The sequence below is a fragment of the Protopterus annectens genome, chromosome 17.part0 (genome assembly GCF_019279795.1).
Source record: "Protopterus annectens isolate FY-2018-M chromosome 17.part0, PAN1.0, whole genome shotgun sequence".
Taxonomy (NCBI): domain Eukaryota; kingdom Metazoa; phylum Chordata; order Ceratodontiformes; family Protopteridae; genus Protopterus; species Protopterus annectens.
In genome coordinates this window covers 624,458,864-624,480,883 of record NC_056751.1, presented here as the reverse complement: position 1 = coordinate 624,480,883, position 22,020 = coordinate 624,458,864, and the positions used below count along the sequence as shown (strand labels likewise).

The 22,020-nt window shown below is 39.0% G+C and overlaps 1 protein-coding gene across 1 annotated transcript in view; it reads right to left on the bottom strand.

The window, feature by feature from the left end:
- Window positions 1-22,020, bottom strand: part of EPS8L2 (EPS8 like 2) — a 1,747,011-nt gene that overhangs the window by 396,914 nt on the left and 1,328,077 nt on the right. Inside the window, exon 11 of the mRNA XM_044059131.1 lies at window positions 15,184-15,272. Within this exon, the coding sequence (XP_043915066.1) occupies window positions 15,184-15,272 (89 nt within the window). The remainder of the gene's footprint in view (window positions 1-15,183; window positions 15,273-22,020) is intronic.

Genomic DNA, 22,020 nt, shown 5'->3' with positions numbered 1-22,020 from the left:
CTCAAAGAAGTCCACCAGGTTTAGGAGGCATGCTCTGCCCTTGACGAAGCCGAACTGTGGGGGGTCAAGGGTTTGGAGGTTCCCAATCTCTCCATTTATGAGTTCTATAATGATTCGCACCATTGCCTTACAGATCAGACTGGTCAGGCTTATTGGTCAGTTGTGGGCCCACCCTTGTGCAGCAGAACCACCGTTGCTGTGTGCCATTCTATGGGCACATATCCTGTCGAGAGGCTGAGAATGAACAGGGTATTCCAGATGTGGGGTTAATTCATTTCGGAGCTCCCGTATGACACAGCCCGGGACACCATCTGGTCCCAAGGAGGCAGTGTTTTTAGCTTTAGATAGAGCCTTATTAATCAACGTATCAGTAATAATTGGAGTTACACAATCCCCTGGAATAGTAATAGGCCCTGTAGGTGGTGAGGAGGGAGGAGAAATTTGCACTGAACCTATCAGCCAAGATGTTGGCAATGTCAGTGGGGTCAGTGTATTTTGTTCCATTTTGTACTAGATCAGAACAGACCTGAGCGTTGCCATTTAGGTTTTTGATGTAACCATAGAAGGCCTTATGGTTATCCTTGGCAACCTTCTTTTCGAAATTGGCTTTAGTTGACTTGATGAGGGCCCTCAATTTCTTACTAATGCTGATCAGGGATGATTTTTCTACTTGAGATTTGGCCTTTTTTTGTATAAGTCTCCTCCTTTTATTGTATAGTTTGCTTATGGCTGGGGTCCACCAGACTGGTTTCTTCTTGCTTGAGGAAGGAGTCTTGGTTTTATTTGGGATAGCATGGTCCATGCAATCCTGAAGATGTATATAAAGTGCCTTGGTGTAGGATTCTGCATCCTGGATATCATTATCCTTCTGCAAGGGAATAGTGAAGCTTTCCACTTCTGACGCAAGTAGTTTGAAGTTTGCTTTGGAAAGGTTTTTTACGATGGTTTCTTTGACTGGGGAGGTGGAGGGTGAGGACGTCCAGGGTTATCAGTTTGTGGTCTGACAACAATTACCCATATTTGTGATGTGGTAAATTTAGTTTGACTATGATGAAACCATATTTGTATGTTCTTCCCTCTGGTGGGAGAAGAGGAGTTAAGGCATTAGGCATTTATATATTATGAATGAAAACTATGGGGTTGGAGTTAGAACTTACACTGTTGAGTGAAAACAGAACAACAAAAAGAAAAAATGAAATACAGAACTTACTTAAAAATAAAACTGCAAACTGTAAGTTAAAAATTAAACTGCAAGCACAATAGAGCTTGCTTTTAAACAGATAAGTTGTAGCCAAGTTAAACAAATCTCAACCAGAAGCTAACAAATCTCTAATAACTAACTTTTTTATATAATTTTTTATATTTTCAGTGGAAAATGCATATCCCTTTTCCAGTATTTTTTCCAGTACACCACCCTTTTTTATTTCCACCAAGCTAACAACTTTTTTATTTGCTCCAGTATGTCTCTCCATTGACTTGTTTCACTTTTATACTCACCAAATGTCACTCCCAGAATCTTTACTTCCTTTTTCCTTTTGTACCTTTTTTTTTTAAAGTATTACAGTTATTTTTTACCTTTCCCAAATAGACCAGCTTTTTCTAACAGCTTTTCCATTTTTTTTTCAGCTTTTTTATCCATCCCTCAGCTTCACCTATCCATCCCTTGTGTTTTGTTATATGTAATGTAATACAGTGTAATAACATATAATTATTCCCTATCATCCTTCCCCTTCCTCATACATATTCATATACATATAGCATTATTATATATCCATAACAAAAAAAAAATAGATACTCATTCATTCTGTTTATCTCTTTCTCTAAAATCTTTTTTTTTTATCCCATTTTTTTCCAACTTATATTTATATATTTTCATTTTCATAACATTTCTTTTTCTACATTAATATTTTTTTTTCCATATCCATATGACTCTAAAATCTCATTGCTTGCTTGCTTGCTTCACTTTATCAAAAGCTTTAGCTTCATCACATGCTATCAGCCTTACATCTTTATTTTCTTTCAGTATCATCTCTACTACTTTCACTACAATTAACATTTCTTTCACCTCTCTTCCTTTTATACCATAGATCCCTTCTCTTATCATCTCATCCAACATTTTCTCTATCTTTGTTTGTAGTATTTTCATAAATATTTTATAATCAGTGTTCCCTAGTGTTATAAGCCTACATTTTTATATGTTTTCTTTCATCCTTTTTCCATAAAAATGTTATCACTCCACCGTGTCTTCTTCCATCATACCTTCCTCTATCCATTCATGAAATATTTTTAAAACAACTTCTCTTTTATCTTTATTCATATCCTTATAATCTCATAACTTATGCCATCTAAGCCTGGTGCTGATTTATTCTTACCTTCTTTAATCACCTTCCCTCTTTCATCTATTGTTATATCATTTTCTAAAAAAAAAAAAATCCTTCCTTTTCAGATATTCTTTTCACTTTCCATTCTTCTTACCCATCCATTTCTTCACTTTCATACATTTCCCTGAAGAGTGCTTCATTACCACTCCTCCAAAGAGTAGAGGTCCCTGGTGTTCTAGCCAAAGCCCCCCCACACACACACACACATACATACACACACACACACACACACACACACACACACACACACACACACACACACACACATACACACACACACATATATATATATATATATATATATATATTTATATATCAAAACCACTAACATTTCTGAGAATGCTGTCTCCAACCCCTATATTAGCAGCTCTCTTCCATCTTTCTGGCCCCACTTACTACCAGCTTGGCTAGCTTGCCTTAAAAGTCTCTGGTGGAAACATGCATCAACTCTTCCACCTTGGTGATCAATACCTTTGTGAAATCCTTCCATGTCCTTTTTAAGTCTCTGCTCTGATACCAGTTTCATTGTCATCCACTGTCTACTGTCTTCCTTGCACTGTATATTAGCTTTTTGGAGATTCAGTTTGTCATCATCAACCCCATATTCTTCCCCCATCACTGTCTCTCACCTCCTTCGTATCCTGTCCTGAGTCTCTATCACCTCCTCTCTACAAACCTTTCTCCTCCACTTCTTCTACTCTAAGCAAGTCTCACTGTCCATGCTTGCTGCCTCAGTCTCTGTGAATTAGTTAATCCTTTATCCAGGCCTCTTTGTACAAGCCCTTTCCACTGCTATGCCCACTACATTTGTCTGACCCTCCAATCTGGCTGAGTTCCCCACTCCCTCTTTGTTGACTTTTACTGCATGACAGCCTGTCTACATCATTTCCTGTCTCTGCTTTCTGCACCTGCCCCCTTTTCTTCACTTCCTTATCCTTTTTTTCCCTTTTATGGTTATATCTCCCACAATCCCCTTCACCTTAGTTTCTTCCATTCCACTTGCCTGTACTCCTGACAACGTCTGCCATGTCCCCTTGTTCTTTGCCTCCTCCCATCCTATTCCACCCCTTCCTGTTTTCTCCTCTCCAGTCCCACTCTGATACTTCTCACTTTACTAGCTACTTCAATACCACCACTACCTGCTACGGTCTCCTCTTTAGCTCTGCCATTCCATACATGTAAATTATATAAATTCCATATTCTTTGCCTCCTCAAAGTTCCCAAAGTCAAAATGTAGTCCCCACATGCTGAGTGCATCTCTCTATCTCCTACCTCATTCTTTTAGCTTTGCCTATGCTATTACTTTTGTACTCCCATTTTAAATACATTGTTTTATTTTTCTATTACATTTTAATTGCATAGATATATATTCTAGCAACTAGCTGCATCATTTTGCCACAAGTCTATCTCAATGTAACCTTTTAAATAAAGTCTAGTCAAGTGCCAGTCCAACAGGTAGTTGTAAACAGCAAAGCAATGATGACCACTTAGTTTGCCTCACACAGTGATATTTAATTATACAGCAAAATCTCAAATCACAAGCTAATTTACAGGTATTTAAGAAGAAGTCACTTCACACCTAATTCTTTGAGGATAACAAACCCTCACAGACATCTTTTTCTTTTTTTGCTTCAAGTCTCTCTTGTCGAGTTTGGGAAGTTTCTATTATGAGCAATGAAAAGCTGTTTGATATTAACAACACTAACTTGATCACAAATGCCTATAAGCTCCCCATTACCTACAAAGTAACAAGACTGCTTGAAAACATTTTTTTCTGTAGGGAGGCAAGCTCTTCTACACCCCCATGTGACAGGCAAACCCACAGACACCTCCCAAACTTATATATACCACCTCCATAGTTGCACAGCATTGGAGAAGGGACAACCTGCAATCATTGGTTTCCATCTAATATGAGTAAGAAAATGGTTTTGAGTTACTGTGTATTAATGAGAAACAGCGAAGCCACATAGGAATGGAAAAATAAAAAATTTTTAAAAAAATGAGACAAAATCATAGTAAATATTAAATGAAAGACAAATATGTACAGCTTGACATTTTATAAATAAATATTTATTTATTTTATAAATAAATATTTTATAAATTTTATATTTATTTTATAAATGTACTCTATATTTACAATGTAATCACCACAAAAGTTAGACTTATTTAAAATACTTGTATAAAACATAGATTTAAATAATATGCTCTATAATATGCTTCTAAATGTTCCATATTGACTATGAAGTTATCTACAAATCCATAAAACCTGCAAGTCTAAGTCACTGAATAGTAAAATTTCTACAAAACCTTAGAATCTGAATCAAAAGCTAACAGCTGTAAACACAAATAAGTCCACAGAGAGAAAACCAGCACATTTGTAACATGTTACTGCTTCAGCAGTTAAACTGCAAACTAAGACATGTAAAATAATGTGCCTTAGAATATATGTTTAAATACATATGAGTAATCATCCAGGAATAAAATTAATAAAATTTGAAAAACGTCTGCAGAGCTAATCCCCTTCTGGAATCAGATGACCTACAAAACACCACAGTGCAAACTAAAGACTGACAATTTCCAGCATCTGTAAACCAGCACCAAATCAATAAATGTAAACTGTAAAGAAACCAAACTCTTAACACATAATTAATTCAAAACTGAAGTCAGCCAAAGTAGGTCCACTAAACCACGTCCACAGCTATATGTGCTCGTGCCGTTGAAATGCTGAATACGTGTTTAATATAGAGGCCCACTCTTTTCCTACACTTGTTTAATGTCGTAGCACAATATCTCACACGCTCAGTAAGGCCTGCTAACACGGTTCTTATCCATAATAGTAAGATACAGGCTCAGATTAACAACCTGGTTCCGTGCTGCGCCTAGCCCTACTAGCTCCAAAGCCAAAGCATACAACATTGAGTGTAATTCTTTCCACCAAGCCCTTGTAATTTCTGTGATGGGGTTCTGAAGATGGAAGGACATGCCCACTATAACAGTTATCTATCTGAGGATATCTCTTCTCTGAGCATCATCTGAAATGGAGCTGCTAAGCTTAGCTCTGACTTTGAGTATTATGAACAATGGTCTTCTACAATACGTTGTGTTGGTCTCTATCACTCATGGGTAATCTTAATAATGGAATATTCTGCTGCTATTGTATGTTAAGCATTCTTGTTCCTATGAAGTAGATTATAAGAGTACAAAAATTAACTGTGAAATTCTTAGAGGGGAAAGTACAGTTGTGTACACTTCCCATAAATGTAGATGTTTGAGTGTATTCACTGTTGCAGTCATTACAATTGGGTTGTCCTGCTGGCAGGCTACCCTCAGTCGGCCTGAATTCCAAAGTCTAGGTCCAGCGTTGGTTGCTGTCACCTCTTCCCTGACGTCAGTGCGCCAGGCATATAAAAGATGCAGCCGATGCCATTTTCTTCAGTTTTTCTTGCCCCAGATGTCAGGTGCCCCCAAAAGGGTAGGCTATAAAAATATGTCAATAAAACATGCATGCACCAAAGTATATATTTTGCCTTCATCTACAAGCAAATACACCACATAGGTTGTATAGAATAGAGAAGTACAGATAAGTCCCAGCAAGGAAATGGGGGATGGCGGGTGGGTAACCTGGACTGCAACAGTGAATACACTTGAACGTTCATCTACATTTATGGTAAGTGTACACAACTGTACTATGTTTTTCGTGTTTCACTGTTGCAGTCATTACAATTAGGTTGAATCCCAAAGCTAAGGTTGGGAGGCTGGAGCTAAATAGCATTAGCAGCAGCTATTAGGCCCTGCAGAACTGCAGTGGCAAAGCCTGCCCTGGATTTAGAGTAGAGTGGTAAGTGATAGTGCTTTGTGAAGGTGTGCACTGAACTCCAAGTAGCAGCCTCTAAAATGTCTTTGGTTGGTACTCCACTGAGGAAAGCTGCTGAAGTGGCTGCTGCTCTGGTTGAATGTGGCCTAATGCCCTTAGGTACTGGCTTGCCATGTTGTGAATTGCAGAAGCGAATGCAGTGGCCTATCCACTTTGAAATAGTCTGCTTTGAGAAAGCCTTTCCTTGTGATCCTGTAGCATATGCCACTAGTAGTTGCTCTGTCTTTCTGAAAGCTTTGGTCCTGTTCAAATAGAAATGTAGCTGTCTGTGTATGTCCAAAGAATGCAGAATTCTCTCCCCCTTATTCTGTGGGTTTGGATAAAAGGTAGGCAAATGAATAGTTTGGTTAAGGGCCACACTGGACACTACCTTAGGCATAAATGTCGGGTTTGTCCTCAGAGAAACCCTGTCTGGATAAAAAATGATAAAAGGTTCAATGGCCATGAGTGCCTGTAGCTCTGAGACTCATCTTGCAGAAGTTATTGCTAGGAGCAGAGCTGTTTTCCAAGATAAAAACTTTATATCAGCTGTAGCGGCTGGCTCAAAAGGAAGCAGGGTGAATTTTTCCAAGACATAATTGAGGTCCCATGCAGGTATTGGTGATCTCCTTGGAGGCCTTAAAGTTTTGGCCCCTCTGAGGTACTATCTTAATAAAGGATGAGAAAAGATTGGTGGCTCTGTATTGTAATGAGCTGAAATGGCAGAGGCATGAATTTTTATAGATGAAAAGGATAGGCCTTTGTCCAGCATCTCAGTCAAGTATTGCAAAATCTGAGGAATATTTGGTACAGATGTGTGAATTCCTTGTGCCTGGTTCCAAGCACAGAATCTCTTCCATTTTCCAGCATAGGATTTTCTAGTACTAAGCCTCCTGGCCACCAAAATGACATCCATCACCGCTTTAGTGAGAGGTGTGTTTTGTATGACTACATTATTCACCATGCTGCCAGATTTAAGGTCTTGAGTTGGCTGTGCAGGATCTGATTGTTCTGTTGGGACAGTAGATGAGGTACTTGAGGTAAGGTCCAGGCTGGGCATTGAGACAAGTTCCTTAGGATTGGATACTAGTACTGGTGTGGCCCGTCTGGGGCTATCAGTATCATTTTTGGCTTCTCCTGTCTGACCTTTAGGAGTACCTTGGGGAGGAGAGGCAGAGAAGGAAAGGCATATACTGTTAAGTTTTTCCAGCTGAAAGATAGAGCATCCGCTTTCCATGCTTGGCTGTGATAAGTCCTTGTGCAGAATCTCTTTAGTTGGAAGTTGTGAGGTGAGGCAAAAAGATCTATGTCCGGGCATCCCCATTCCTTGTTACTATGCTGAAGACTTGTGGATCCAGTTTCCACTCGTGGGGATCCATGAGGTTTCTGCTTAGTTCATCTGCCAGAGTATTTATCTTTCCTGGCAGGAATTGTGCCTGCAGATGTACTTGGTAAGTCAATGCTGTGTCCCACAAAGTCATGGCTAGTCTGCAAAGGGGGTAAGAATGAGTGCCTCCCTGCTTGTTTATATACCACATGACCATGGTATTGTCTGTCTATCAGTAGTTGTCCCAGATGAAGTAGGTCCTTGAAGGCTGTCAGGGCATTTTGAACAGCTAGCATATCTTTTTGATTGATATGTAGATGTATTTGGTTTGTGGACCATGTGCCTTGAATACATCTTCCTGCCATGTGGGCTCCCCAGGCATAATCCGATGCATCCGTTGTTAATGTCTGTGTGGCAGGGGGTAGAGTGAATGGCTGTCCCTTGTGGTGACAGGCCTTCGCCCACCATCGAAACACCTGTTGCAGGCAGGGAATGAGAGTAACTATTGTTTCCAGGCTGTGGCAATGTTGAGTCCAAACACTTTTTAGGTACCACTGAAGTTTCCTCATATGCAGTGTTGCATATGGAATTAGTAGAATGCTGGATGCCATGAAGTTCAAAGCCTGCAGAATTTTTCTTGCAGATAACTGGGCTTTTGTTGCCAACAGTTTGAAATAGGTAGTCAGTTGCCTTTGTTTGTCTGTCGTGAGATAAGCCATCTGGGCAGTTGTATTTAAGCTTGCACCCAGGAATATTATCTCTTGAGAGGGTACTAGTTTTGATTTCTGTTTGTTGACTGTGTACCCTAGGCATGGTAGTAATCTCTTTACAAATGCCAGATGCTGTAGTAGAATGTCCTTGTTCTCTGCTTGAATGAGGCAGTCATCCAAGTAAGGATATATTTGTATTCCTCTTTGTCTGCAGTATGCAATTACTGGTGCCAGGCACTTTGTGAAGACCCCAGGTACAGTAGATAAGCCAAAGGGCAGTGCAGAGAATTGGTAGTGCATTGAGCCAGCTTTGAATCTGAGGTATCCTCTGCATGTTTGTCTGATTGGGACATGCAGGTATGCCTCTTTTAAATCTAAAGTCACAAGCCAAGCCTTCTTGCCCAACATGGGCAGAAGCTGCTGTAGAGTCAACATTTTGAATTTTGGAATATCCAGATATGTGTTTAGAATAGATAGGTCCAGTATTGGTCTCCAGGCTTTGTCCTTTCTGGGTACCAAGAACAGTCTGGAATAGAATCCTTGTCCCTGTTCTTGCTCTGGTACTTGTTGAATGGCCCTCATGTCCATGAGGGATGAGGCTTGTTTTTGTGCCTCTGCCCACTGATGTTTTGGCAGGTCTGGCCAACCGTTTGACCTTGGCAGGGTATGGAAGTGAAACTTGTAGCCTTGTGACACTATGTTTAACACCCATTTGTCCTGGGTTATTATGTGCCAATTTTGAGAAAAATGTGCTAGTTTTCCCCCTAAAGGTGCTGCCAGAAGATAAGTGCTTGGCGCAGGCAGGGGGAAGTCATTGGGACTGCTTCCTGTATGGCTGTGATTTGTCTTCTCCAGTTTTGGAGGTAGTAGCACCTCATTGTTTAGACCTGTAAGAACCTTGGGGCTGGGATCTGCCTCTAGGGCATCTGTATCTGCCCCTTTGTGGCCTGTCTGACACTGGAAAGGACCAATTCTTTGTAGGCCAGTTTCTACTAAATCTGGGAGGCTGTACCTGCAAGAAATCCTTGACTGTTTGCATAGATTTAGCTTTGTCCTCCATTTTCTTCAACACCTCTTCTTCTTTAACACCAAACAAAGTATCATGCTGTAATGGAGCATCTAATAGTTTTGCTTTAACAAGATCAGGCAAATTCTGTTCTTTTAACCAAGCATGCCTCCTAATGACAGAACCTGTAACAGCGGCCTTGCAGGAGGCATCCAGAGAATCAAAACCACATTGCAAAGTATGTTTCCCCATTTGTTCAGCTGCATGCAATAAATCCTGCATTTCTTTGTTTTCTGCACATTCTGAATTTGTTAACATTTTCTGTTTAAGCAGTGACATAAGATATTGCTGATAATTAAGCATATGAAATTGGCAATTTAAAGCTTTTACAGCCAAGGTAGCAGAAGTATAAATCTTTTTACCCCATCTGTCCAGGGCCCTAGAATCCCTATCAGAGGGGATAGGGTTTTTTGCAGTGGAAGCCTTGACCCCTTTGGGACCCTGAGAGATGGTTTCTGGGTCAGCAGCAGGGTTTTTATAAAGAAATTTATGAGAGTCAGGAACCCTGTAGTATCTGTCTGGCTTAACAGGGGCTGGTGGCAAAGAGTCTGGAGACTACAATCTACAATGTCTAAAACAGGTGGGATAGCAAGGGGCCTGTGCTGAGGCAATAAAATGAAGTCTCTGAGCCTTTTCTTGGATTCTGAGTAATCTTGGCTCTCCCAGTGGAAATGCTCCCTCATATTATGCAGTGTCTCCCCAAAAGAATAATCCTCAGTAGGAGAGGCTGAAGGGATAGATTCTTCAGTATCAGAATCCTCATAGGGAGGAATGGAATATTCCTGTTCAGAGGAGGAATCAGAGGAAATGGAAACCTGGTCTGAAGATTCGTATTCTATCTCTTGCCTAGGCCTCTTATCAGGAGGGGGATGGAAACCCCTGATCAAAGTAATTAGGTCTTCGGCCATTTTAATCATCTGTTTTTTAGGCATGGTGGCCTGTCCAGGAGGATGCTGTACTTAGAGCTGCTTTAGTCTTTGCCTTTGAAGCTGAAGTAGGTTTCAAATATAACTGTGTAGGCCTGAAAACACCCTCAGAAGCTGATGCCTGCTCAGCGGCTCCGGACCCATCTGAGAGAATAGTTTCCAAGAGTCCAATACCTTGAGTTTCCAGCGGCCTAGTCGGCTCCACATGGGAGTCGGAAGTGGCCTGTGGCTCTGAGGTAGCAGGCGTCAGGGGCTGCGAAAGCACCTCACTGAGAACCAACAAACTGGCGATAGGCCTAGCAAAAGCCTCGTCGTCGGTTTTGGATCTCGGATGCCTGTCCTTTTCTTTTTCTTTGCGCTTTTTATTAACTCTGGTAGTCAACTGTTCTGATGGCATTATATAATTAAATCTTCTGCCAAAGTAATGGAATGCAAAATTGTACCGACGCTTAATAGTGCGTTTGTTAAATCTAGCACAAAACCAACAACTAGCAACATTGTGGTCAGGGCCTAGGCAAGGAATACAGTAAGAATGAAAATCCTTATGAGGTATTTGCTTCCCACAAGAAATACAATTATTAACTTTTTCTGACATCGGTCTGGAGCAAGAAAAAAGTTCCCCCAACGGGGTACTTAGCTTTAATGAAGACTTCGGATCTGAAATTCGAATTTGAAAATCTCAGGAGTCGGCCGACCGGCACTTGCGAACTGCTTTTGCTTCAGGCACCACGCGGCAAGAAAGACTGAAGAAAATGGCGTCAGCTGCATCTTTTACACCCCTGGTGCACTGACGTCAGAGAAGAGGCGACAGCAACAGACGCCGGACCTAGACTTTGGAATTCAGGTCGACTGAGGGTAGCCTGCCAGCAGGATAACCCAATTGTAATGACTGCAACAGTGAAACACGAAGAACATCGTATATTAAAGTACTGCAGACTGAATATTTCTAAAACCATGTGTTAACTAAAGCCACATTTTATTTACTTACTGAGTGATTGACTGATTGATTTATAATTAATTAATGAGGTACTAGAACTTGTCCAAGGACTTTTTTCAGGCACAAAGGCAGAATACACAACATTAACGCAGTAAACACTTTCAGATAAAAGGTTACAGTGATACATGTTATACTGAAATAATTACGATACACGTCAATGAAAAAAATTACCACTTTAAATACAGTTCACTGAGTTTAGAGCTCAGATATATGGGAGGCATAATCCATTACACAATGATCACTTCTACTATGTCTTTCCAGGTTGATAATATTCTTGCCTGTATTTGGGACTCAGGTGCTGAAAATTCCTATGAGATACACTCTTTTTCAGTCAGGCAGAACAAGAACTTTTACCTACGGCCAACTAATCTTTAGGCAGCACATATTAGAGTTATAGAGCTGACCCTAAAGCCTGAAACTCACCTATGGGCACCTCATTTAGCATCCTCCATGTGAGATTAGAATCACATTTCTTAAAACTCCTAGTCAAGAATTAGGCAAAAGAACTTGTTAATACACACAATTACTCTTTCCAAAGGCCAAGGCAGTGGCAGATTTGACAGCTGGAGATAATGCCCTTATAAATTCAAGAATTCAAGTCACACTCCCTAAGGACTCTGGCTCTTATGCTTATCGGATTCATTATATAATTACTTGTTTGGACCCTGTCATACAGGACTAGTCCTTACCTTCAGCTTAAGAATTTTGGACTGGTAGCAGGAAAACATGGTTCCAAACATAAAGTTTCAGACCTGCTGGAATTATATTATATAGTTACTTATGCAAAAATATGGGGTTAGAGGTAAGCTTACTCCTATAATTCCTGGTCATTCCTAGGCTTAGAGCAATCAGCTAAAGTTGTAAAATACATACTATACCTGACATAACTGACCACCCAGGACCAGAATTTTATTTATATTTATTCTTTTAATTTACAGGTGGGTGTAGTGGATCACAAGGGTCATTTGTGAATGCAAAAAAAAAAAAATCATAGTGCAGTAAATAAATTGCAGTACATGAATAATATTTTAAGTACAATGTGCATAAGTAGGTTACCATAAACATTCCTTGCATTACAATTCACCTGACTTCTTCTGAGATTTGGCCAACAGAATGCCAATTATTGGGAAATATTTTTGCATTATTCAAATAAAGCTTTATAGGGACATGTAATAAGAAGTAGATTCCTAGATGGACTTAGATGAAGCCGTTGACTCTGCCTACATACAGGTTATAGAATTTAGCTGTTGCTAATTTTAAAATCAAAAGGTTATATCATGCTAAGAGGCTTAATACATAGCAGAGAGACACAGGACTTATGCTCTGTCCTCAATGATGCATGTAGTCCAAGTGAAATCTCTAGAAGAGCTCTGTTCTACATGGCATTTAGATCACTGTACCTAGCTCATTAATATTAAACATATAACATCCCATATGTTTCACTTTTAGATCTTATTCTTGGTGAAATTATCATCACATTTCAGTAAACCATCTAAATCACAGACTTTTGAAGTATTCCCCAGGCTGATCATATAATTCGGCAGTTCTGTCCCAGGCAGAGTTTATGACATTAAAATCTCATATTATGAAAATATTGCAAGAAAGACCAAACCAAGCTGCAGACTTTTCTATGTAATATCTTAAAGCTCCTGTAGCGGACGCTCATGGGATATATGCAAATGGCTGTTTAAGAACTTCCCAGGGTTTCAGCTATATAGCTTCTGGCTAACCATTATTTTATTTTTTTTTTACAGCTAGTGGTGTTCACCTTTATTGGCTTGAATGTAATAATAAAAACTTAAAAAGTAAAAAATAAAAAGTCATGAGTACGCAGAAGCCATGTTGATGAAACTACGGCACACCTCTCACCCTTTTAGAGCAAGAAATCTGAGCAAAGCTTAAAATAATTTGGGGCCAAAGGCCCAAACATACTCACAGATTTAAAATATTGCTCTTATAAACTTAGAAAGTTGCTAGAACAACAGGTTTTGTGTTAGCATGTATTTTCTGAAGGATATGAAGTCTCAAACTCAAATGTATGTCATTGTTTAGTGACTTGAATCCTCAGTAATTTACCATAAAACCACAACTTTTATGAAAACAGATCAAAAATATGGGACAGAAATCTAGACAATTGAGATGTATGAACTACAGTATATCAGTATATGCATGTGTAGCGTCTGAGATGAGAATAGAAACGTCCATGCTATCCTCAGGAACTTCAGCTGGGATAAAATCAGACTGTTGGTTGCTGGATTTCAGACCCAAGTAACTGACATGCTTTCCTTGGCCTCTCTTCTATTTTGTTGTCTTGATTCTCAAAGCTGCCCAGCAACAGTGAGCTGCTAATATTAGGGTATGTTGCACAAACTTGAATGGATGCAAATTTCCCTGGACCTGATATTCACTTAGCTCTCTGGAAAAGTTTCTTACAGGTTAATGAATCCTTTATCTTCTTCACTGCATCATTTGGGATTGCAGCTTGTTGAGTATCTTCGAGGAACTGCAGACACAGGTTATACGTATTATAAAAAACACCAAACTCCACAACTCACAAACTCATTGTTTACTGAATAAAAGTACCCATGTAAATCAGTTAAGTGCTTTCGTCTATATGTAAGACTTTATCAGAATCTATCATATATCTCATCCTGCCTGCTTTTAAACATGCCCTTTTAAAATCACTTGTCAATTAACCAATCACAATACATTTTGCAACCTCATACATTGTAACACAGAAATACTTATAAAATCAATAACAGTTTGCTAAATTAACATTTTACAAGCTTGCAACTTTAAAATGCTACTTATACTAATGTTCATTTAATCCTGGAAACACTTCTGCTTTCAATTTTAACTACCACTTCAACTCCATTATTTCTACTTTATTTTCCCAATAATAGTTCATTTGATCAATATTGATTTAATCAACCACAAAATATACAGACTTCCTGTAGTTAGAGCAAATTTTCATATCTGCACCACTCCCATATTAACTGGCTTGTAGCAGTGTGGCTCAAGAGACATACCCCCTGCCCACTGCATACTATTTTGTGGACACAGATAAGAAATTTCTGCCCATATTTTTGGTTACAGTGGTGAGGATATTGTATTCTGGACTTGTATAGTCTGCAAAACAGCTGCCACCAGCAAGTGCATGTACTCTGTTAGCTACGAGATAAACATAAAGCAGTGAATCTTGCACAGCAGTTATTTTACTTTTGGTCAGAACTGTTAGGAAAAAGGTAACACAAGTTCTTTGGAGTTTATGAAAATGTCATTGTCACAGCTGATGAAAAAGCAAAGGTAAGGCTGAATGCCAGCATGGCCAAGAATGTCACAATGATATCTGGTGATTCTGTTCTTTGCACTTTAATGTAACACTCCTGGACTGTATTTGCATGAAGCTTTCTCCATCATTTGGAATGATGCTACAGGCTGGCGATTCTCTTCTTTGCACTTGTGTCCACCATTTTGCAACCCTATTTTCCTCTGGTGATCTTTTACTATTAATCCTATATAAATACACGAATCACTTTTATTTGTAGAAAAATGCAAACCTGGGATCTGGGTAACATTTACTCTTTTCTTTTCCGGTACTGTACAAACCTGATTCTCCAAAGCATGCAAAAATCTAACCCAAAACAGAACTTAATATCTTGTTTTTCTATGACAGAAGAAATCACTTCATGCATGTATTATTTACTTAATGTTATTTATTATTAGGTGCAAGTATTTATGTGTCCTTTTCATATTGTTGTTATGGTTAACAATACAGAGGCATGCTTTTATGAAATCATAATTATATATCTTCCAAGTCTAATCAGAAAATAAGATTTGTGCACATTCATACAAGAATGCTACTGCCAGCTAATACACACATTACATGCATAGCTTGGAATCAGAATGCTGATGTTTCTTACCAAGAGATTAAAAGCCAGTTTTATTTTTTGAATAGTATCAATAAACTCAGCTTCTGATGGCGGTTTTGCTCTTAGAGTCAGCATGCCCTCTAAAGAAACAAAAACAAAAGTTAGAGTTATGCACTTTTCTAGTCAAAAGGCAAACAGTTTAGTATACAAAAATGTTACATCCTTTGAGCATCTGGCAAATTTCTCCAAATCACTTAGTTCATGTTTAAGCTAGACAGCAACTATTAGATTCATAATTATTATAACTGCTAAGCAGTAATAAAATGCACACAATGCAACAAAGCTTTGCATTAAGAAGCATGCAAGCAAACTTTCTGTTGTTAAAAATGTTATTGGTGTGTGTGTGTGTGTGTGTGTGTGTGTGTGTGTGTGTGTGTGTGCACATTACTTTCCAGCAGTTTTGTGAAGTGACACAGTTAATCATTTCTCTCTTACAATCTAAAAATTATAGGTCTTAGAATTTCTCAAAACATCACAAACTATAACTATGCACAATACATATGGCTATAATGCATATATTAAGACATATCAGTGGTGGCAGAAAATGTCTTGGCAAGCAACTGCTCTTTAAATGCTGCCAAACATACACAAACACACACACACCTTTGCAGTACTAACATTTTACTGCTATAGACAGTGTACATTTTTAGTGATTCACATCTTAAATACAGTGGTAGAAATTTTCTTTTGCTCTACTGCACTATTCCATTCCCAGTAAAAGCTGTAGAGAAGCACACATGGCTGCTCTGTATTAGCCCCACCCCTGGGCTGCATTTACATAAAGCTTTCTTCAGCATTTGGAGTGGTGCTACAGGCTGGCTCCTTCTTATCACAGTAGTGTGACAGTCGTCTTTGAATCAGTCCTAATACCTCACTAACCAATCATGTAGCACGCTATGTGTTTCTGAATCTTAGAGAAAAATCTTAATAAGAAATTAAACCAAAATCTGTTTTTATTTTTTTTTACTTTATGCAGTTGTCTTGTTTTGCAGCTGCTTATCACCCTCTTAGTACAGACATATAGAACATTAGAATACCATTACTATTTGGGTGTTCATTCAAGAGTCTATAATGCTAATCCAAAAATTGTGCAATCAATGGAACAAAGTGTTAAACTTGCTTTTACACCCAAACATGTGTGTGTGTGTGTGTGTGTGTGTGTGTGTGTGTGTGTGTGTGTGTGTGTGTGTGTGTGTGTGTGTGTGTGTGTGTTTTATGGGAGGTCTGCATCTTCACACCCTGCTACTTTTAATTTCAACTCAGAAATTGCTTAATTCAGTGAAGAGGGATCAGTTAGTGATACAATATTTATAGACTTAGGTATTTGCTTGTAACTGTAGTTAAATTCTTGCATTTCTGAAAATTACATACATAGTTCTCGAACACAGGTCCATAGGTACTTGCTAGGCTACTGATCTGTGAGAATCTTAAGAAGCCTAGCTCTGTATTCCTGTAGCAATTATTATACCTTCTATTTTGCAATATGAATTTCCAAAGATGGGCTGAACAAGTTTGGGTAACTGTGTGTCTCCCATATCTATGACGGCCACTGATGCTAAGCCAGGGTTAAATTTGAGGTTACCCGTCCATTTTTTCTAGTTACATTTGAATAGAGTTAGAAAAGTACTCTGATTTATGTAGAGGGGAAGATGATGTCACAGAAGTGGTATTTTCTGTGATACATACCTATCCCTCCAACATGATCTGGTAATCTTACAAAAGAGATTTAAGCCCTTTGAGTGGCCATTGTTGGTACCACTGGACTTCTGAATATGTAATAAGTCTGACAGAACAGGACCTCTTGAGACTATTACACAAGGCAGAGCTCATCTTTCAGTATGCTGTATGATACTGAGAAGAGGGAACAGGCTTTCAGATGGTCCGTGTATTTTTTATGATTTAGGCCCTTGTATTTTTTAGTGAGGAAGCATTGTGGTTGTTCTAGCTGTAACAAGTGTTTGGACAGGTACCTACAAAAAAAAGACATTATACTCAATGATTGGCCTAATGAATGCTGAGTACAGAGGAATATTACATGTCTGGATCTGGATATTAAACCCTTAGATATAAGCCATGCAATGAAAAAGGGCTTCCTTACAATTGCAAATATATGGTGATCAAGGGACAGTTTACTGTTAACACAGGTACCCAGCTCTCTAACAATGACTTCAGTTTTCAGGGGGGTGTTGTTAATGTGATAGTTACAAAGGGAGTCAAGCTTGCTGCAGGAAAAGGTTATATAGTTCTTGGCATTTAACTTCAGTCTATGGTTTTGGCACCTGGGAACTCTACTACTTGAAGTACCTTACTTCGAATACCACCCCAGTGACCTGAATACAGGACGGCACTTGATGTCAGTAAAAATACAAACCAATCCATGAAATGTGACAACTTTATTTCTCTGTGAATCCAGCTTCTATGGAATAAACTCCCCTGAATTAAAGTTAGTCCATCAATTCAAACATTCAAAAAATGAACGGGGTGACTAGCTGAGCACACAGAAATTCTTCTGTGGGATCCAGGGCATCAAGATCCTCGATGGATAGGAAGTCTTAAGCTTGTTCACCAAACCTATGAATCTCCATTCTCCTGTTGTCTTTCTCTCTCTGATGCCTAGAAGGAGCTCTTCCTCTTGTTATGTTTTTTCTTCTCCTTGTTTTATCCATAGTTTTCACAAGCAATACACTATTTTACAAAATGCAGACACATACAAGTGTTTTTTTTTTTTTTTTTGGCCCTAACCCGACTTATGATCATCAAACCTCCACCCCCCCCCCCCAACAATACACCACAGACTCAGTTTTTCTGTCAGAGATAAGAGCCTATGACTCATTTGCTCCCCTCAAAGCAGGAGATGAATAATAGCGGTGATGCCATCATCTGCAGTGGGGAATGGGATTTCCTCTCAGCCTTAACATTTCCAAACACATGCCTCAAGTTGCCTAAGGGGTTGGCATGTGATGAGTCTTTACAACAGCATGTCACATGCTCCTATTAGTGACACAACCACTGGAAGGCTCTGTCTACCTTGTAGGAAAGTGCAACAGTAGGATCTCTAGTCTTCATTGAGGATCAATAACTAAGTCTCAGACCATAACTAAATCATCTGGCGCCCTGTGCTGTTCCACCGTACACTGAGCTTCAGCTGTAACTGCAAAGTCTGCACCCCGGACATGCCCTCTAAATCCAACCCCCAGAAACTGCCATGCTTGTTTGCCTCACCACTTCTCCAGTGCTTAGCTATTTGAATCCAGGATGTCTGGTTGGTAGCCAGGGTTTTTTCATTCAATTCTACTACGCTAAATGGGCACACAAGTGTTTAGAATAAACACAACATTTTTTTAATTCAGCAACAGTCTTTAATGAAAGAATGTTATACGAACACATTAGAGACCATTTATTTATTATTTATATTTATTTACATTTGTTTACCGGGAAAGTCCGATATTAAGAAGGTTGATGATAGGAATGCATTAGCTGCACATTACAAATTGTATTTGGAACATAAAGTGCTCATTTTCAGGTATTAGAGTTCTATAAAACTAATTGGGGTGGTACTTTAAAAAAAAATCATCTTTTGCAAGTGGAAAGACAATGACAATTGCATCTTGGTGCAAGTACAGGGATGGCCCTGAATGACAAAATAAGTGCAGAGTCAAGTTTAAAAATAACATAAAATTTAACATATAGGCACTTTTTTCATGTTTAGGAATATGTACTTTAAAGTCCTGAGACCGGGAAATAAATTAAATTATTTTTCCTCTTTTGTTGTTAATTTGTTAGAACTTGTCATGTGACACTTGGAGGAAGTTTTAAATTGTGTACAACATATATATGCTGTATTTGAACCTGAGGAAGTGTTAAATGTTTTTTAAATAAATAATTTTCTTAGTTTGTTGGTGTGGTGTGATCTTTGTTAGTAAACATACTTATTCAGAGTTCAGATAATACAAGAGACATGTTTGATTGCAGAATGAGAATTTTTTTCGTGTAGCAACAATCTGCACTTTATTTTTCACTCTTCTTCTTCCCTTCACACTCTGTAAATGTGCAACAGCTGATCCTTGCCCTCTTTCATAGGCCAACTTGGTGGCTGCCTAGGACACCGCTGTAGTAGGGGTGCTTTTCCAGTATTTATTTGGTGTAGGTAGACCAGGATGGGGGCCCTGGGTGGTGTGGTGGGGGGTGCCATGGAGGGCTTTTGCCTTGGACACCAGTTGACCTAAGGCCGCTCCTTGCCCTCTTTCATCTCCAGGATCAGTTTCTGACTGCATTTTAAACCAAGATTTCCCTTGAAATAAGTCAAGCATCATGTAAAAAAAAAATTCTACTTTATTGAGGCCCACAGCATGTTGGGTCAAAATTAAATTAATACTTAGGTTATCACAAATGGCTGTCTGTTACACAGTTCCATGTTATTTCAGGTACATGGATGACACGAAATATAACAGCTTTTTTTTTAACACAGGATTGCGTTTCTTTTTTTTTTAATGCATCTTTTTTGATTTATCCCTTGTGACACAGGCAATTTTACATTTATACAAATTGTATTAACAAATTAGTATTAATAAACATTACACTTCAAATATATTGCTGTATATCATATAACCTAAGCAGCATTACAAAAATTATTAAAATCCTGCCCTCTGTTTTTTTAAACAAAAAACATCTTTATTAAACCCTCACTTACAACACAAGCAATCATACATTTACATAAAGGAAAACAAACCACACCCACACAATCCTAGTTACAAGCATTTTACATCACAAACCATACTGACACACTCCCAGTTGCAAACATTATACATCACATATAATCTACCCAATCATTTTCAGTCAAACATTACATAGTTCATTTCAGTCCTGCCTTCCCTTAAACTTCATTCCTCTCCTGTATGTATTCTTCCCACATTTCCCATTTTTTCCTATGTAGTTTTGCTCCTACCCTTTTCTAAAGATGTCAGTTCCAGTTGCTTTATCTCTGTTATTATATTCACTACTTCTGATATAGTTGATTTAGATTTTGATTTCCATTTTCTAGTAACTGATTTTTTGGCATCCCACAGCTTGACCTTTAGCAAAAGAGGTGTGAACAAGACTGAACTAAACTTCAAATAAGCAAACTGTTCATAGTACCCTGTGTGTCGATATCTATCTATCCTTCTATCTATATGTATGTGTAGGTGTGGATATATACATACATACATATATATATATATACACACACACACACACACACACACTGTTTTCATAGGTTTAGATAAGTACTAGACCATCTGCCCTTGTGGGGCATTTTAAGCCTAGCCAATTTCCTTTCAATGGTGGGAATTGAACCCTGTATTGTGTCTGTGTGTGTGTGTGTGTGTGTGTGTGTGTGTGTGTGTGTGTGTGTGTGTGTGTGTGTGTGTGTGAGGTGAACACCTTAACCATTAGTGGACTCAGTGGACTGTGACGGGCATCCACACAAGCTTCCCCAGTCATCTCAACTGACTTTTCCCACCATGGAGAAGTTGTAGCTGTATTTGAAGATAAGTTTAGACTGCCAAGCTCTTCACTGTGTTATAGCCAGTAAGTCCAGCTACCCTTTGAAGCAACCTCATAAAGCCTACAAACGAGGCCTGTGACCATAGATGAGGATAGGGACATACAGTGACTGAAAGCTTCATCCTATGTCTCACTTCTCACCTCACAATCAGAGTCAAAACATAATGATCACAGTAATTATGCCATTGCTGGTCAATCTCCTAGTATTCTCTACCTTCCCTTATAAACAACGCCCCAACATACTTAACACTGCTCCTTCTGAGATAGAGGAACACGTCTTCAACAAAAGTAACTTTCACTCCTCCAAAATTGTTACTAGCCAAACTTTGGAGGTGTTTTTATGGCCTGTCCATGGACTGTAACTTTGTCATTGTGGACTGTCATTTATACTTCTGTTAGGGTCACCCTTGGCATACTGGTCTGAGAGAGGAAGCCAGACAAAATGATATCCAAAAGGTCCCCCATGATGGTTCAGATAAAAACTGTGAACCACTCCTGGGCCAGACCTAAGGGCGGTGTTTGTTGGTGGCCAGGAAATCCATATAGCTCAGTCCAAAAAAAATAAAAATCTGAGTGAGCTATCACATGAACTCAGTACTCCCAATGCTTGGGTGGGGATGGCGACTCAGTGATATACTAATCAAGTGGCAGGCAAGATAAAGAAAGGCTAAGATGGACAAGACCTTGCCAATGGAAACTGGTTCCTGGGACATGGAGTAACTTTATCAAAGGTTTTGATCTAATTGACCACTTCCTCCTCCTTTACTCACTCCAAGAAATTGGGGTTGGCTCCACACCGTGTCCTGGTTCCAACATTTCTTATCAAACAGGTATTTCAATGCAAATTTGGCCCATCCCTATCTCTGCCAGCACCCTTACCACAGCAGTGACCCAGGGATCCCTACTCATCCCTCTTTTACTTTCGACCTTTGTTACAAGCTGCCTTCTGATCTCCCTATCCTTCCAATCACTCTTTATGCATATGGCATGGTTATTCTTTGATCCAGCCCCTCATATTCAACTGTTTAAACCCAGCTACATTCTGACCTTCATTCTTTTAGTTATTGGCTAAACAAACATAGGTTACTCCTAAACCCCTCTAAAACAAAAATATTGATATTTAGAACCTCACAAAAGCTGAAGAAGAAACCTAACAATCTCAACATCGCAACTCTCAATGGATGTCCAATAGAAACAACCACATCTTTTAAATACTTAGGTTTATGACTAGGCCGGTCACTTTACTTCAATAGCAACACTGCAAACATCAGGAAAAAGATAATT